At 38.5% G+C, this 18335-nt stretch overlaps 2 protein-coding genes across 2 annotated transcripts; one reads left to right on the forward strand and one right to left on the reverse strand.

Annotated features, from left to right (window-relative positions):
• Positions 1-47: 47 nt before the first annotated feature.
• Positions 48-5060, reverse strand: LOC131334172 (aluminum-activated malate transporter 14-like). Its single transcript, XM_058369071.1, has 6 exons — positions 4772-5060; positions 3256-3396; positions 2576-2848; positions 1619-1740; positions 1366-1503; positions 48-737 (listed from the first exon to the last, which is right to left on the reverse strand). The coding sequence occupies exons 1-6, from the start codon at positions 5031-5033 to the stop codon at positions 222-224; spliced, it is 1452 nt and encodes a 483-aa protein (XP_058225054.1). The 5' UTR covers positions 5034-5060; the 3' UTR covers positions 48-221.
• A 9585-nt stretch (positions 5061-14645) lies between these two features.
• LOC131334173 (E3 ubiquitin-protein ligase PUB23-like) lies at positions 14646-16040 on the forward strand. Its single transcript, XM_058369072.1, has one exon. The coding sequence runs from the start codon at positions 14693-14695 to the stop codon at positions 15929-15931; it is 1239 nt and encodes a 412-aa protein (XP_058225055.1). The 5' UTR covers positions 14646-14692; the 3' UTR covers positions 15932-16040.
• The last annotated feature ends 2295 nt before the right edge of the window (positions 16041-18335 follow it).

The following is an 18335-nucleotide window of genomic DNA, read 5'->3' on the forward strand; positions in this document are numbered from 1 at the left end:
TTTGGTACTAGATGAAGATAAACAAGCAATGAAAAACAGGCACCTCACTAGTTCTTGCTGCAAAAAATGTAACAAATCGGTTGAAAGTGTCTTTAGAATTGACATTATGTAGCAAAAAATGTGACAAAGCTGCTATTTAACCTGATAGCAACAAATTTATTTGTCACTCCTGTTCAGCTTTGAAAGCAGAAATTGCAAATTTTCAGTCATCAGATTGCCTGTCAGTAACTGGATATCTTTGCAGCCCTTAGGATTTTCACTGGAACCACCTTGTTTTCTATGCTGTCATCTTCTTCATGGAACTCCTTAAAATGCGCAACCTTCGCCAACTCTTCTACTTCTTCTATCACAAGGTCAAGCTGAGCCACGGTCTCAATCAGCAGCGAAACAAAAGCGGAAAATGGAAGTGCCTCAGAGAATTCAAGTCGTGTGATCACAGTCTTACTAGTCGTTCTGTTCCTTATCTTGAGCTGTTCTGGCCCCCGTATTTGCGACCCAAGAATCTCAGAAGGCTTGGCTGCTTCAGTTTTTGTTGGGTTGGAAGGGAGAAAGAGCTGATGTTGAGTCTTAATGGAGGCATCAAGTTCTTCCAGAGCTTCATGAAGGTGATCTGAAATGTGGGCTGAGAAATGGTGATGCTTCTTTATGGTTTCTGCTAGTTCCGAAAGGACTTTTACTATTTCTTCTGCCACGTGTTCGCAAGGTTCTTTAAACAACGCTCGAACCGTCTGAGGAGCCTAAAACACCAGAAATGGAAAAATTGTGGCATGCAATAGTAGAATCCCACTCCAGAATGTCAAACTCAACTACTGGATATATGCAGTTATGATCAATGAGTTTGTCAACACTTTATATATTGATGTTACAAGTAACATCCAAAAATCCAGCTTATACAGGCTTCTTTTGGACCACAGGTCACCAGAAGACAGGTTCTACCCCAGATAAAGAAAAACGTAAAGATGATCAAAGAAATTTGGACTTATAAGTTTTTTAAAATGGCGATTATCAAACGTTAAGGACAAGAATAAATGTCCTTTAGGTTTTCTACTTTTTGAAACCACCAATAAATAAGTTCTTTATGGAGGAGCAAAAGATGCTCTGATGGAGTTTTTTCTATACAGGTAGTTTATAAACCAAAATTTGGATGTTAAGGCATCCTTTTGTGATTTGTCAACCGAAATCTGGCACTATGGAAAACAATGAGGCCAACCAACGGATTGAAGGGATGCATTAAGCTAGTTTATTTTACACATGATTTTGTTCTATGTGCCTTTAACCTGAAATTATTTGCACACTAAATGAACATCTCCACGGCCCCCAACGCTAAACTCCCCAGTAAAGCATGTGAAGATTTGCGATACGTACCTGAACATGAGATTCTAAACAACCATGTAAAACAAAAGCAGTGTATGCTAGACGACTTAGAACAGTTCCCAAATGCACATATTGCTTCCAAGGATAACAATACCTCGAATGGCGAGGCTCCCAGCTAGCGAATGTAGCCTGTAAACTCGGTGAGTATTAGGTCAGAGAGCAAATAAAACTTCTGTTCTCCGGTTTTCGTATTTATTTAGAGGCTAAATATGAGGCATATGAGCAAAAACAACTAAAATCATACCAAGGATTCCTCTGTTGAATTACATTGAAAAATTTCTTCGTAGCTTTTCTCCAGAGCAGTAGTTTTTGAGGATTTGCTCGCATCTTTCGTATCTGGTACTTGAAAATATTCTTCTACACATGCTGCAATATTTTTAGGCCATGTCATTATGTATAAAGGGAACCTAATGGATAGAATAATCTTGTTTGTGAGGTTCCTGCTGCTAGATTTAGAAACCAAGTGCCAGAAAGAATTTGTTTGGTCAAGTGTAGCTAGTGCAGGTGAAAGTTCTTCAGCGCATTGTCTTGAAGCCCAACCGTAACTTACTCATGATTCAGTCAAAGCAAAAAATATACCCAAAAATTGAATGGGGTCAAAATGTACTGATGTATCAATACCTGTGAGGTCATCAGGGACTATGCATTTTCACTCTGTCATCCTGCAGACTTTATGAGCCATAAAAGTCTCTAAACCGTGTTAAGATACAGGAAATATAACATTAAAGAAGAAGAATAAATTTCTCATAAACAAGTTTCAGCATCTACGCAAAAATCGTTGCTGTAATAGTGACCTTTATCAATCTATGCCTCATCATTGATAAAAAGACAGAGAAAGTGAGAGATTTGTTCTTTCCAAACTGGCAATATGTTTTACCCCCCGTCCCTTCAAGACCCAAAATATTTTTCACCATTTTCTTTGTTAAATGTTTCCTAGGAAACAAAGGAAAAGGTGCACATGCTCTACTTTTTTCCCACATTCTCTTTTCCTTTAACAAAAATGCACATATATGTCAGATTAGCAAAAATAACAAGTGTAAGGATGGGAATTGCTGGCACACTCGTGCTCTTTTCCCCTTTTCTTCTTCAGGTATCACCCTGGACTTCGACACATGAATTAGTGAATTCTCCGTTTACTATAATAGGGCTACCGATTTATGAAAATAAAGGTCATCAGATTGAAACAGCTAGCTACCCATACCTTGGATTACTTTTGCCAAATCTTCAAACTTAGATATAATGGAGCTGTGGAGGTCTTCACCAGACCAGTTGGGAAGAATCAAGAGACTTGTGATGATGCATATGCCACATCCAATGGCAATAGTGTAATTACGTTGGATTGCCGAATGGAACACGTTGTCATCGTGATAAGAACCAACCGTTATCAAATTAAATGTCAGAAGAAATACTATTAATCCATTGTCACAATGCTTCTTCATTGCAGGGATGAACCTCATGTATGTCATAAAAGCACCTGCAAACTTGTGGAGTAATTAATATGTACGGTTAAATATACAATGATTCTCCCATGCCTCTAGCACATGTAAGGTATTCATCAGTATCTGATTTCTTGCATGGTGGGGGAAGTCAGTTATTCCCTTGTATGAAAGAAGATCTATAACCATGAGATGATAATGAAGCTTCTCTTAGTGATTTCTTTCATCTTATCATTACACCTTAGTCTCGTGGAAGTCATTTCTAGAGCAATGTTTAACTTTTGATTTCTTCTGTGTTTTGCAGTACTACTCCAATCTAACAACGCTATGAGTGATTATAATCTACATGATGCCAGGAGAAATGCTGTATTGGTCTTTCAGGAAAAGATGATAAAACAGGGAATCATAATAGAGAGAATATGAAAATGGAATTCCTATTACATACCGGTAAGGAAAACTGAAAAGCCAATACTGATTGCACAACCAATGTGGCCAACGTGGCGTGCCACGATCTCGATAAGAAGTGCAAAACTTAAGGCAGCAAGTGTCCCAATCCCTCTGTTGATTCCTTTATACAATGTGGCACCTGAATCACCAAGAGTTGGTCAATTTTCACCATTCATGTTGCATGGGTTATTAGAGTCCACCATTTAACCATCCTAGATGTCAAGACATCCAATTCAAGAACAAAATTGGATGTTAAAAGAACCAATCACACTCCACGTAACACAGACTTTAATTCTTTATAGGACAAAGAGAGAATTTTTTTAAAAAGAAACTGTAGCAAACCATCCAAAAAAATTCAAACTCCCCCCAAAACCAAATTGTGCCACCAAGAAAAAGAAACCCACAAGCCCCACAACCCCAAAACCAGATCCCTTGTATTGCTTTTCGAATTTGCGGGGTGGTTGCGAATTAGCATTAAAAAAAAAAACAATGTGCCCAGAAACGGGGCTTAAGTTTGTGCTTCACTTGGGCTTTATTAATTCATCGGCGATACAGCTCTGATTCATCATACAGCTTTTGCCACGAACCCATTGAAACCAATGCAAGGATTACAATTTACAAACAAACAAACAAACTCCCACAGCTATTGGGCTAATGAATACCACAGAATACTAGGGGAACCAAAGGGGTGGTTACCAATTGTGTAACGATGTGTTGGGTCCATTTCAAGTCCCACACAAATGAATTCCACGACGTTCATTTTTTTCGGGATTACTAGAGACCCACAAGTGGCTTGTAGAATGCGTGGTCATCGAAACCGGAATAAGGGGGTGTACTCTTTTTTAATGTGCTCTTAAAAACCAGTTCATTTTGATATTGACAAGTGCTTGATCGATTCATTCAATTTTTTATTCAGAAATTGCATTAGAATTTGCAATTAAGAATTCTAAAGTACAATCGAAAGTCGAATGAGTTGATAAGCACTTGTCAATATCCGAATGAGATAATTTTTAATGGCATGCATTAAACAACTATTTTGAACAAAAATGAAGGTCCATAGCCGGGTTCGATAGATATTCGACTATATGTATCGATCGATCAGAAATGATCACATGCATACATGCACAATAAAAGCCTAACATTTATAACAGTGAAATTTTAATCCCCCCTTCGTCTTCTTCTTCAGCTGCGCCCCAATGTATGTTGTAATTAGGGTTTCTGTTCGACTTCCTCTGTATATCAATTTCTTCAATTTAGGAATAGGTTTGCGTCGAAATTACCAGCGCTTCTAGGAAAAAAATAGGCAGTGAGTATGAGCCGACGCCAAATTTTTCGCCACTCTGTTTCTGACCTAGATTTAAGGGCTACTATTTGATAGAGTCAGTTCGAACCAGATACGGAGAAACTCCACATTGTTTCTGTTTCGATATATATGTTTAATTTCTGATTTGAAGTCTGTTGTGTTGGTTTTGCGATATCAAAAAATAAATAAATAAAACAGCGAAATTCTGTACCAGCGGTGAACTCGAGGACGAGGATGACGGTGAGTACGGCCCATATCGAGTTGTTCCGACCCATCCCGTGAAACAACGGCTCCAACAGGTACACCATTGATGCCACAGTCACAGCCATGCCCACTTTCACCGAGTGAACCACCTTTCTCGGATCCTCTCTCCCTTCCTTCGCCACCGCGTTTCCGATCTTCCGAGCTCTCTCCGCCCACCACGCCGCCGCACTCCCCATCTCGCCGCCGCTTTGTTTTCCGGCCACCTCCATGCAAAGATGTACGTATAATAAACGTTCTATATAACGTGAGTATATAATAGAGGTTGTATGTGAACCCCAGAAAGTCTACACTTCCCGACCCATTTTCCCAATCGGAATCCCGACGCCCCGCCGGGCTCACTCCGGCCACCGGACCACTGATTCGAGCCGTCCAAAAATTCTAAAAAAAAATCCGAGTGGGCTCACGCGAGAATCAATGGCATCCGACGTGTTTAGGTGGCCGATCCGAACACTCCATTTTTTGTGTATATATACACAAATATACACATAAAAAATGGAGTGTTTAGATCGGCCACCTAAACAAGTCGGATGCTATTGATTCTCGCGCAAGCCCATTCGGATTTTTTTTTTTGAATTTTTGGATGGCTCGGATCAGATGTCCGGTGGCCGGAGTGGGCCCGGCGGAGCATCGGGATTCCCCTGTCGGGAACTGTAGCTTTATTGATGTGAACCCTTGTATCATACTACAAAATAGTTAGCTAAAAACATTTTCGACCATATGAATTAAAATGTTCAACGTGATAAAATATATTTTCCTTGTCTTTTGACAGGACCAAATAGCAAAAAATACGTAAAATATTCTTCAAGAAAATATTTTATGTTCAAACAAATAAAGCCTACATGTTGAATGAACCCAAGACTGACAGAAGAAGCCCATGGAGCATTGGTGCATATGCAATTCACGATTCCGGTGATTCTAGAATGAGGTCAATGACTCCTGATAACCTAGTGGCTCATGGCTTACTCCCACAGGGCTTGGACGGCCAGGAAATCACCAGTTTGAGTAGTGATAATGACGCCTTCTTGTACTTGATCGTCCTGTGAAGCCTTAGTTTGGACCACTAATCCTTGATGGGACGGTAGTTTCCATGACTCGAGGAAGCTCTGTTACTACTTACTACCACTTTTGTTGGTCTCGACTATCAGAGCACTTGCTAGCAGAGATCTTCTCCATAAATCAAATTCAAAATTGCCCATGTGAAACTAAACCTTCCCCGCCACCTAGACCATATACTAAAAAAATAGTGGGCCTCGTCTCGGCCCACAAATGCTATGACTTTAAAAATTAATGATAAACAAAGAGACATAAAGGGGAAGAGTATAAAAGAGGGAGAACGTACAAAAAAGAAAAAGAAAAAAAAAACGAGGAGGAAGAGCAAAGAAAATAAAAACCGCCAAGATCTAGCTCTTATTGGGTTTAGCCTCTGTTTTTTCTCCTAATTTAATTTTCTAGTTTGGTTTTGTTTTCGGTATTAAATCAAGACCTTCGAAAAAAGGAGCAAAAGGTAACAATAGGGATTTGGTTTTTCACGAAATCTAATATCAAACTCCCGTCTCGTGTTCGAGAGGTTGATTTGGTGGTTGAAGCGCTTCCTAACCAAGTTTAAAGCTTGAGTCCGGCTTTTAAGCCTGCAAATTCCCGCTCTATTTCCATAGATTGTGGAAAAACAAAATAAAAAAGATACTCTTTGTCCCGTCCCATCTTCTGCCTATATAAATAAATTTATTTTTTAAAGGAACTCTTTTTTTGCTGTTATTTTAGAGGAACCTATGTATGTATGTAATACATTTAGGACTTTGGAAATTTATTGGAGACAAAATTAGGGGCTCATGGAAGGAAAGAAAATAAGAAATTAAAAGTATTACATTCTGGACTATCCAAGGCTTGACGCTCATGAACCTAATGTGAAGTTCTAAAAAGGAAATGGTTTCTTGGCAATATAAAGGGAGAGCACCATTTTGGTATCTCTCAATTTTTGTCATTGAGTCAAATTTTCTTTCCCTCAAATAATCCTTAAAAATCTGGCTTATTATGTCTTCAACAAAGTGTAAATCCTTAGTCAGAAGGGTAACCATGTCAAATGCCTGTCTTCAACAAAGTGTAAATCTTTAGTCAGAAGGGTAACCATGTCAAATGCCTTGGGTGGTTAAATGATGGTTTCAATTAAGTCTTTTATAGTATTTGATATCGCATCTACAAGTCTATTTTCAGAGCGATCGCAGGGAGTGACATTGTGTAATTAAATTCATGGAGGCACTCCGGACCAAACACATCATGACGTGAATACAATATTCCTCATGTATTCCACCGGCAAATCATTGTGTGACTACTGAATTGGGAATTGCTTGATATTGGGTTGTGCAAGGTGTGTTTTACAATGCCAAAGCTTTGTTATCTTCACCTTCATGTGTTGACATTCATGATTGGGTCATGGCTTACCAAGTTTAGTGGAAATTTGGTGTTCTCTTCTCTATCATCATAATTTACATTTTTTTTTTCCTTAGTCAAATTTCTAATTACTTATTAGGACCCAAATTAAGGGGGATTTTTGGATGCTGACGAAAACAAAAAATGAGGATGCTTGAGGAATATTGTACCCTCTCTCTCTCTCTCTCTCTCTCTCTCTCTCTCTCCCTCTCTGAAATTTTATTTTTCCCAATCAGCAAGTGGTTGGTCCATTACTGTAATAGGACTTATGTGGAGTTGCTAAATTTTGTGGAACAACACAAGCGTCTATCTATTTCTTTCAAACATTGGAAAGGGTAATAATGATGCATGAGGAAGAGTAGTTTATTTTTCTTCGTTCATTTTTTTGGGCTTCATGTAACTTGAAGATGAAATTTTGTGGGCCATTTTTTAAGATGTAGTTCTAAAAACTTGATGTGCGCACTCATCGCGAGTGCCCAACCTCTAGCACACGCGATACACATGCAAGTCGAGTTTTGTATATTTTGTCAAAATTCGATCGAACAACCAATAAATAGGAAGCCTTTGTTCTATAGTGCATATTACGTGAAAGTTCAACTTGCACACGTATTGCATGTGTCCGGCTTCTATTCATGTAACTTTGGTTGGCGAAAACTTTGTTTAATGCTCCAGATAAATTTGTTGTAAGCGGCCGGAATACGACTGCTTCTCGTAGTGTAGAGATTTGAACCGCGGAGAAACCCGACTCTTATAAAAGGTGGTTGAAATTACAAACATTTAGCAGTTGAACAGATTTCACAGTTGACCAAAGACACGTTAGTCGGTTGGGCCTGCAAACTGTGACCAAGGAAAACTTCTGTTAGTTTCTCCCGTCTCCTAATTCACCAAAAGGGTGGGAGGAGTGACCAGCGTAGTAACTCTTCCTTGGGCATGATCATAGGGGTTCCCTACCCGCCAATAGAAGGTCCGGTTCGAGCCATAGCTACCGTCCGAGAGAACAGGCCGTCACCATGGCACCACCTGGTGCACAGCGGCGAGAAATCCCCCTCTTCGGTCCATATATAGTTGACTTAGGGAAATTGTTGTGGAAAGAGATGTACGTAGGTGAATCGTATGGCGTGTTTAATCTTTTTTATTTTTTTTCATTCGTTAAATCTAATCTACTCTAACTTAGGGAACATGTTTAATTCATTAGATAAAATTGTCGTCACGCTTATCATCTATCTGTCCTATCAGCTTCATAATTGCTCCAATCACCCATCACTCATAGTGATTCTCTCTGATTTTTAAAAAGTAATAAGAAAATTAAACATTTTAATTTGTTCCAAAATGTATTATGACCTTTCTACTTTGGCCATTTACTATTTATTTTGCAAAATTGCAATGCAATTTGATTTTGGTAATCCTCTCCACAACTACAGACCCAAACAAACTAGAGGGAAATCCCACCTGCCATTATCTACCCTACTTGGAGTTAGTTTAACCTCTAATCTAACCACACCTAGAAAACACACTGCATGTATCTCAGCTATCTGAGTTTTAGTGTATGCTCTTTTTATGTGATTGTAAAGTAGAACCCAATTACTCTAGTAGTTCTACAAATTAACCAGATCTCGACAGAGAATTAACGCTATGATCTGCTCGTACATTGGTTGGGTGGTATAAATCTATGAGTATGAATTGATCTTTCGGTATCACATTTGCCACGGAGGTTTGTAGTCTCTATGTGGTAATACCACGGGAAGTTAACTGGTTACGTCAATCGTCCCCTCCTCCACCCTTTTAAGTTTTAACTAAGCAAAAACAAACTCTCTATGCGGTAAGCCACTTCGCTAATGACGGATTTAGAGCTGTTTGTTTATGAGATAAGGCTGTTGAACATTGTATCAGCTATCTTAATTTGTTCCACTTGCTAATTAAGTAGCTTTCTTAATTAGTTCAAATTCCACACACCACTTGGCTTGTGCAAGTGGTTAGTTGGTTAAGTTGGGCTTTGCCACTCCAAACTATACAATTGAAGTGGTCAATCCTAGCCTTCTGACATTTTCAAAAAAAACAAAAATGTGGTCAATATATCCTTTTCCAAAGTCATCATCTTATTAAATCCTTAATCAAAGATAAGATGAGGTCGTCACAATTGCAACTGGGGTTTGGCACGCAATCTAGCTAGCAATTTTACAAGTACTAATTAATAATAACAAAAGTACACCTTCTCCGGACAAATTAGTACAAGGAAAGGGTGGTCGTAGATTGCAGCTCGTTCTTATCTCCAACTAAGTCGATCTCATTTGGAGTCTAGCATTTGTCTGTTTTTTTATCGGCAAAAAGTATTTATTGAGAAGAACTCGGTGGGATACATCAGGGAAAGGGGAGGAGGACATCCAACGAACGGTTGGATATATGGAGAAAAGAAACAGCATGAAAAAAGCCAAACGGCACAACCCAAAACAGCGGAAGATACGTCTCCTAAAGCATTCCAAAACCTCGGGCCTAGCGTTTGCTCGACTGAAAATTACGTACAGCTACAACAGAGGGACATGGTAGAAATGAATTTTTAAACCGAAGAAAGTTTATGTGTAACTGCCTAAAGTTTGTACGAGTGCACTTTGGCCTGAAATTTGGAAAAATTATTTTGAAATTTAGTTTTTACTTATTGAGATAGAAATTCCTAGCTCTGCCAGTACTTCTCCCACGAGGTTGATAGATGATAAATTATTGAAATTTAGTTTTTACTTGGTTCGGCCATGTCAGCATTCGGATGGAAGAAGTACTCCATCTATCATGCTATGCCGAAGGGATAACTCTCGATACCCTAGATTCGCAACAAAAAAAAATGGTCTATCCCTTTCTATTCATTACTATTTGACAACTCTGTCTTATGGGTTTATTCCATAACTTTTAAGACACTCAGTTACAGCAACGAAACCCTTATACCTTACTTCTCTGAAGGTTTTTCTTTTTTACCTATAACCTGCAAAATCAAGTACTAAAGTCAACTGTTTGTTAATTCTTCTTAATTAGGTTTAAGCTGATAGAAGGGCCAGCAAAGGTTGTGATTAAAAACTACTATTGTTGCTCAGTCGGGCTCTCTTCACGTTAATATTATTTTATTTTAAAGTTGATATTCACGCTTTTTTTTTGTTATCCACATTTTCTTTTTTGTTTTTTTAGTGTTAAAAGTGTATGTATTTTATTTTATTTTTTGGCTTAAAGACAAAAAAAAAAAAAGGAGTATAAATAACAAAAAAAAAAAAAAAAAAGAGTGTGAATATCGTTTCTTGTTCATTTTTACCTCATTCGAAACGTAAGTATTACTAATTTAGTTCCAGTTGGCTGACACGTTCAATACCCTAATAACGATTCAGAAAAATCCCATGATCGATATCTTATTGATCTTTGATCTAATTATTAAGTTGATACTTAATAGCCACTTCTCACCCATGACTGATTAAAATATGAATTCTTATATACTAATAATACTATTTTAATGAATTCTTACATACTAATAATACTATGTACCAAAAAAATATATACTAATAATACTCCCCAAACCCTAATCACACGATGATCATCAGCCGGTCAGATATCTTTTTTGTTTTTTTGCTAAAAGAATCGGCCGGTCAGATATCATTGGGACAATCATTTTGCTCCTCTAATCAGATCTTTTGCATTGCTAATTAGTTGTGGATTAAAATAGTTGAGTAAATAACTCTTCTATTACCGGCCGGAATAGGATCCTCTCAGGTCCCTTAAAGGGACTGATCGGCCTTGTCCGGTTCGTTTCTGGGTCCTCCATGGGTCCGTTTTGACAATCGGAACCGTTGATATTTCAGACTTAGCTTGTTGAGGACATTAGGCACGTCAATTTTTATTTTAATCAAATATCATTTACTACATTTTCGAAACATATTTATCTTGAGAAAAATGGGTTTAGAAAATATTGCAACAGTGGATAAAGTCCATTTTTTCTGGTAATAACTATGTTTCGAGAACACGTCAAATGGTATCCGAGTAGCCTGATTTTTCGCGTGCTCAATGATTTCAACGAGGTCTAAAATATCAACAGTCCCGATCATCAAAATGGACCCGGAAGGTCTCGGAAACACCTGGACAGAAACGTCCGGGGACCGGAAGGATCCCATTCCATTAACCTTGATTTACTCCGCAACAATGAATAATTAAAATTATGATTCATTGCATTTACTAGGTTTGACAAGTAGATCTTTAGGACCAATCCTATTGAGATTATCATCATTAAATCGGGATTTTAGTTGTGCAACAAATGATATTAATTAACTGCAAATCTCATATTTTAATACAGTCCACCAAGGCTATTGGCTGGTCCCTTCGGCACCCATCTCACTCCCCTGATTTTGGTAAATTTAAATATAATTTTAATTAGGTTCAACCTTCCAAGCGTGTAGATTAACAATGATAAAAATGGCATCATATTTGTTCGAAAAGATACAGTATGTCTTATTTAATTTGATTTGAAAATATGTTTTGGTTCCTGATTGGCCGGGGGTTCAAAGAATTAACCCTAGAACGGCCAAGGAATTAAGCATCGTTTACCGATCTCGTTATGGCCGTCGTTAGAAAGAGACTCAGTCGTAGTTCCTGCACCTTTCCGTGGCATCTCCCCGGCCGCCGGCCACCACGGCTTGCACGGGCCGGTGCTGATGTTGATCTCACTATTCTTCACCCAACTTAATTACAAAGCTATGAAGACTAACAAATTTATGAGAAGAGGAAGGAAAACCAACAAGATTTGAGGCTAGAAGTTTGTTCTTAATTTCTTACCTAGGTCTTAAGGTTTCAAAATTTCTTAGGTGCTAACTCTTGTAAGACTAACCCATTCATAACGTAACTTTACCCCGGCCTTAATGGGTTATTTGTTGGTGTCCAGTCATTCAAGTATTAGTCAAGGCACGTCTAAAATGGGCTGAAGCCGCTGAACACCATGGGTTATCAATGCTTTGTTCTCTTCACAACTTAAAAAGTATTTTTTGTAAAATTTCCCATAAATTCCCCTTACTTCCAACATTTCTCTCTCTATTTCTCTCCACTTATTACCCCTACTATTTTTCAAAAAAAATTTCAAATCTCAATCTAAACATAGCACAAAACAAAAGAAAAATAGAAATCGGTCGTATTGGGATATACCAGCAACTACTTAAATTGTGACTTAATAAAAAAAATTGGGTATTATGTCCTAACTCCTAAGCTAATCCAGCTCTAAAAAGAATTAATCCATTAATCAGACTAAAACAGCTATAAATCACAGGTACGAGTTACAGAAGGTATCAGAGAATTATGGGTTGGAAGGGGCAACAATTATAGAATTAAGGGATTGCATTTCTATTGGATAACCAATCGTACAAATTAAATATAAACTTCAAAATATCTTGATGATGGATCTAGTATACTCCGTATATCAGTATGAGAAATGCTAAATGCAAAGAAAATGGGCAAAGAAAATACCCTTAAAGTGTACATGAATGGCTCAAAATGCACTGTACAGTGAATCTGAGCTGTTCATGTACACTTTATGGGTCTTTTCTTTGCCCATTTTTTTTGTCCTTAGCACTCCTCTATCAGTATTCTCTTGCTTTTTCTTTTTCTTTTTTGTCGGTAGTATTCTGATTTTTTTTTTTTGGGTAATGTAAAGTGTCCCGAACCAACTTGCAGCACGTACCTTAGACTAATATTCTCCGTATTCTAATCTTTGCTATTAATATGATGAAAACTAGTAGTAGTATTTTATATGATAACGTATAAGTAATTAATCAGTCTGACCAATTAAACATGTTTGAGATCAAAGCAGTAATCGATACTGTCAGTAAATTTTGCAAGATGGAAGTTTCCTATATGCCCAATGGTATTATTATTATACTCCATATACAAACACAAGGATCCGCTGAAAAGCTACACGTACTGATTTCAAATGAATAAAATCCCACTTTTGTCAACTCACTTCCGTTGATTTCTATACTTCATTTTAAAATATCATTTGCTCTTTTTAATGTGATTTTTAGTGCCAAACTATCATGGTCATTGGTCACCTCTAGTTTTTAAATTACATACTACTTGCAGGCAGATGAGAGAGAGAGAGAGAGAGAGAGAGAGAGAGAGAGAGAGAGAGGCAGCTCAACAGCCTATAGAGAGGGATTATACAAAATGCTAACATGTGAAGCTTCGCGGTATCCGCCGGTATTATGTAAGCTATGTTTGAAAATGTATACATATAGGTAGATGACTGTTGAAAATTGTCCTTAATTGTGAGTGTAATGTTTTATGGGGGCAGGTGTGAATATGAATGGTTATGGCAACTCTAGATCCCATTAATATATATGTAGGTCTCGACGGTTTCCAAAGTCAACCGCGCCCCCAAACATTGGGCTAAATTTGAAGGTTATTGAAATTATGCCCCTAAGTTTTGGGTTATTCATATTCATATATACCATCCATCCTTCGCTAAATATGTATGATCGATGGCCATGCATGTCAACCCTAAAAGATGTACTCGGATATATATGGCTAGTAACCATTCATCCTTGAGAATTCATGAGATGAGGATTTTGGTGTTTGCATGCAATTAACCAAGTCCGACTATGTATGATGTATTTTTAGGATTAAAAAGAAACAGAAAAGAAACAAAATATTTGAAAATAAGAACGTAATCAAGTAAAAAGTTTAATCTATTTTAGTTATTCTCCTATGACTTTCTTTCTTTGGATTTTTTTTTCCAACAAATTCACGATTTGAAATAGGCACATATGCAGGGTTAATTAATTTTCAAGAAGAATCGGTAGTCTCACACTATTACATACCCAAAATAGAAGTACAAATAGTAAGTGGATAACAAGAGAAATGAATGTATATAACTGGTTAGGTCACAACGTGTATAGAAGATTAATAACTTCTCTCTTACCACATTCTTTAGAGGACCATGATCCTAAATATATATTAAGAATTACGTAAATCATAATCCTAATCTCACACCATACTTACATTTCCGTCCATGAAAACAGCATGAGTTATACTAATGGTCATTCGACAAAAGGTTTATTTTGAAGCCCACATCAAAACATGCATGGTCATGTAAGGGCATTTGACATAACTTGGGGGCAGGAAATGCAATTTCCAACACTAAAAGCGTAAAATTCAAAATCCTTTTTCCAATGGTTTTCCTCCCTTGCCACTTTCATGTCTACACACAACACAGCTTGCAACTTGCAAAAGGCATCTATCTATCCAGTCTTTGACTTTCATGTTGTCTTTCTTTAGACTTCTCTACGTGCAGTCTACACCCCCTTATACGTACATATTCATGTACCGATGTACGTATACCTAGGTCCTATATATACATATATATATTTACAAGCTTAATAGTTAAACCAACCCTCTTCCTCTCTCTCTCTCTCTCTCTCTCTCTCTAACCATGGATTTTCCACAAGATTTCAGATGTCCCATTTCAATGGAGCTCATGGAAGAGCCCGTGACCATCTCCACAGGGGTCTCCTACGAGCGAAAAAACATCGAAAAATGGCTCTTCACTTACATGAAAACAACGTGCCCGGCCACGATGCAACGCATCGAAAACTACGACGTCACCCCCAACCACACCCTCAAGAGGCTCATCCTCTCGTGGCAACAAAACGGGTACGCTCCGTCTTCTCCACCACCATCGCCGGCGCAGCAGCCATCGACCAAGCACGACGAGCTGGTCTCTCTCATCGGCACGGTCGGGTCAACGCCGTTCAAGGTGAGCTCGTTGAAGAAACTCAAGGCCATCATCGAAATGGGAAACGAGACGAAACGAGATTTCAAGAAAAGCGGAGGGGTGGAAGCCCTTGTCAACATAGCTGTGCAAGTTCTCGACGAAAACTCGGATTTCGCGGCGTTTAGGGATTGCGAGGAGGCTCTATTAGTTCTTCACCACCTAGAATTATCAGAGGAAGACGAGTCGTTGATCCAGAGCTGTTTTTCGCGGCCCGAGTCGAAGAAGGCCCTCGCGGTCATGGTCCAGAGGGGGAGCGCGGAGGCGAGATTTTACGCGATCTCGATGTTCCAAAAACTTGCCATGGCTAAATTCGATTGGAATGTCGTTATCCAAGACCAAGGGATGGATTTCTTCAAGTCCATGCTGGAGCTTGTTTCAGACGGGATTTGCACCAAGGCCAGCTCGACTGCTCTGCAAGTGTTGATAGAGATATTCAACTCGTCGAAAAAGAGCCGGTTGAAGGCGATAGAGGCTGGCGCGATGTGCGTCCTCATCGAATTCCTTCCCGATTCAAACCATTCAAAGTGCGAGAAGGTCATGGAGTTGATCAAGTTACTGTGCGAGTGCGCCGAGGGGAGATTAGCCTTTCTGGAGCACGGGCTAGCGATCGGCGCGATATCAAAGAAACTGTTACACGCATCGAATTGTGCTACGAAAATCGGGGTGAAGATATTGTGGGCGATATGCAAATATCATCCCACGGAGAGGGTGTTGGAGGAATTTGTCGCATTCGGGGCGGTGAAGAAGCTGGTGGCGCTGCTTCATATCAACGGCCCGTCGTCGACCAAGGACAAGGCGGTGATGATACTGAAGATGCATGGGAGTTCATGGATGCGTTGCCCTTGTTTTCCTACTGAGTTGGGGGATTATTTGGGATTGGTGAACGATTTCTCCTAAATGGAAAATGAAAAGGACTGGGAAAGGAAAACAAAAGGAAAAAAAAAAAGAAAAAAAAAATGTAAACGTACACGTTATATATCTCAATAAAATATGAAAGTAGTGAATATATTGTTCGATGGTATTCAATTTTTTTCTTGGTTTTTTTTTTTTTTTTTTGAATTGGGTGTTGGGTGTTTGTTTGATTTTGCTATCACCATCATCTTGATGGTTATTAATTCTTTTTCCTTTGGTTTATTGCATTTTTCTATGCATAATGGAATGCATTTTTTTTTTCTCGGCAAAACGAAGATTTATTGACTCGAAAAGGGTACATCAAGAGGAGAACTCCTTAAGCACAGAAGCTTAAGGAGAAAAGGAAACAAAAACAGAACGACAAAAAAACCATCCAACAGATAATTGGACCGCACCACTCCTCCAAAAAAAATAAAAATAAAAAAATTATACTTTCACCTTCCTCATTCCATCGAGATAACCCTTAAAATCTTCCACCGAATGCACCTTAATATCAAACTTCACCTTGACCTACATTGCTACTCTGGTCTTAATTAGCTCCCCTAGATCCTCCTCTCGCCAAGAAACATTGTTGAACACCATACCATTTCTAGCCGACCATATGGACCAAATTGTTGCCTGGAACATTGTCTCCCACAAAAACTTCTCCAAATTTTTGAAAGTATAATTGTCTACTCTGGTCATAATGGAATGCATTTTGTGAGCAGTTATGAGTATATTTCAAATCAGCAATATTAAATTCCTCGTGCTATACATGATTTTATTCTATTTGACTTTTCTTTATGCGCATTTATTTTTTGAGCTTTCTTCAGCATTGATTATGGAAATGTCGAGTCTAGATCTTGTGTGCCAGAAAACCCCTGTACTTCTGTGCAGAGGGGTTTTCTGGCTGTTGGATCTCGGGCCTTGAAAAAAAAACACACACACACACACAAATGCAATTTAACGACCAAAAATCCCTTGACATAGAGGAAAAGAAGTTTTCAACACAGAGGATCTCGCGCCGGAAATGACAGTCAATAGAGGGCACCTTCTGATGGGTTGATAGCTCATGTGATGCGATCCCTCACCAATCTCAACAACAATTTATTATAAAAAGGGGGTGTCTCTTAACTCTACTATAATTAAATCATTATTTATTTATTTCGTGAGTTGATACTTTCTGAGTCGATGGTTATATATATTTTAAAATCAGTAGTGAACGAAGACAAAATAAATACTGAAGTAGTAGTATATTTTAAATATTTTAAAAAAAGAAGCTGAAACAAATGAACAGAGGAACGAGTAAGCCGAAGCTTCTTTGGTTCTTGTTTCAAGGGGCGCGGCCTATATTTTAGAAGTTGGAATCTGGAACTGTTTTTTTTCCTATAAAATTTCTTTTACCCAATTTGAAATACAATGACTTTTGTGGAAGAGAATGATTAAATGCAACTTTTAATTGAGGTTAGTTGGCAAGCATACGAAATTGAAACCACTTCTCATTTCCTCTTCCACGGGTTATTGACCAGATAGAGAGAGCTAGAATCTGCATCACATTTCATGGAGAATTGTGGAGGGTATTTCGCGAATGTACTTTCCCTTTTGCTAAGGAAAGGTTGTGCGGAGATTAGAGTTGCAAGCCCTTCAGGAAAGAGGAGCTTCCAACCGCCATAGCATGTTTAGCCAGTGAGCTGGTACCACCTATTGAAGAAGTCAAGTTCACTGGGGCATCCTTTCAGAGTGAACAGATGTACTTAATTCATTCAACGACTATACTCGGCTTTTCGGTCGCCCACTTCTTAGGTCTTGTTTTAGCATGAAACCAATAAATTGAATAATGAGGTTATCATGTTATGGATAAAACATCACCATAGGCCCTTGCATCCCGAGTGCATGCTTAGCTTTGCATTGCACCAGAAATAGATATTCCCAGGGCGAATAGGAAGAGGTAAGTTGAAACTTCATCGCGAAATTCAGACATCCACATCCCGATGCTCATGGCGTTTCTTTCATGGTCATGCAAAGGGTACATTAAGGGAGGAAAAAGATGAAGGATAGAAGTCAATAAACCGCAAAGAAAGAAGAAACAAAAAGGTCAAACTATATTTCCAAGAATATGGCGCAACTGCAACCATATATTTCCACAAGTTGAGGGACTCTCTCTCTCTCTCTCTCTCTCTCTCTCTCTCTCTCTAGGGGTAGACCTAGGATTTTACAGCACTGGGGTCAAATATTCACAGCAAAAAAAAATTTGTATTCAAAAAACTACAATTGGTTCATTGCCAACTTGTTTAGTTCGATTGGATCCTAGTGACATGATTGTTGGTAATTATGAATGTCAACTTAGTTGAAATAAAAGCAGATGGGACCAAATAAAAAATATAAAAGATCAGGCGCCAAGTGAAACAAG

The sequence above is a fragment of the Rhododendron vialii genome, chromosome 7a (assembly GCF_030253575.1).
Source record: "Rhododendron vialii isolate Sample 1 chromosome 7a, ASM3025357v1".
NCBI lineage: Eukaryota > Viridiplantae > Streptophyta > Magnoliopsida > Ericales > Ericaceae > Rhododendron > Rhododendron vialii.

Excerpts from the sequence above, each read along its gene's own strand:
- LOC131334172 (XM_058369071.1), bottom strand. The coding sequence starts at position 5,033 with ATGGAGGTGGCCGGAAAACAAAGCGGCGGCGAGATGGGGAGTGCGGCG. Across the intron at positions 3,397-4,771 it reads CGTCCTCGAGTTCACCGCTG|GTGCCACATTGTATAAAGGA; the intron begins GTACAGAATTTC and ends TTGGTGATTCAG. Across the intron at positions 738-1,365 it reads GTTTAGAATCTCATGTTCAG|GCTCCTCAGACGGTTCGAGC; the intron begins GTACGTATCGCA and ends CTGGTGTTTTAG.
- LOC131334173 (XM_058369072.1), top strand. The coding sequence starts at position 14,693 with ATGGATTTTCCACAAGATTTCAGATGTCCCATTTCAATGGAGCTCATG.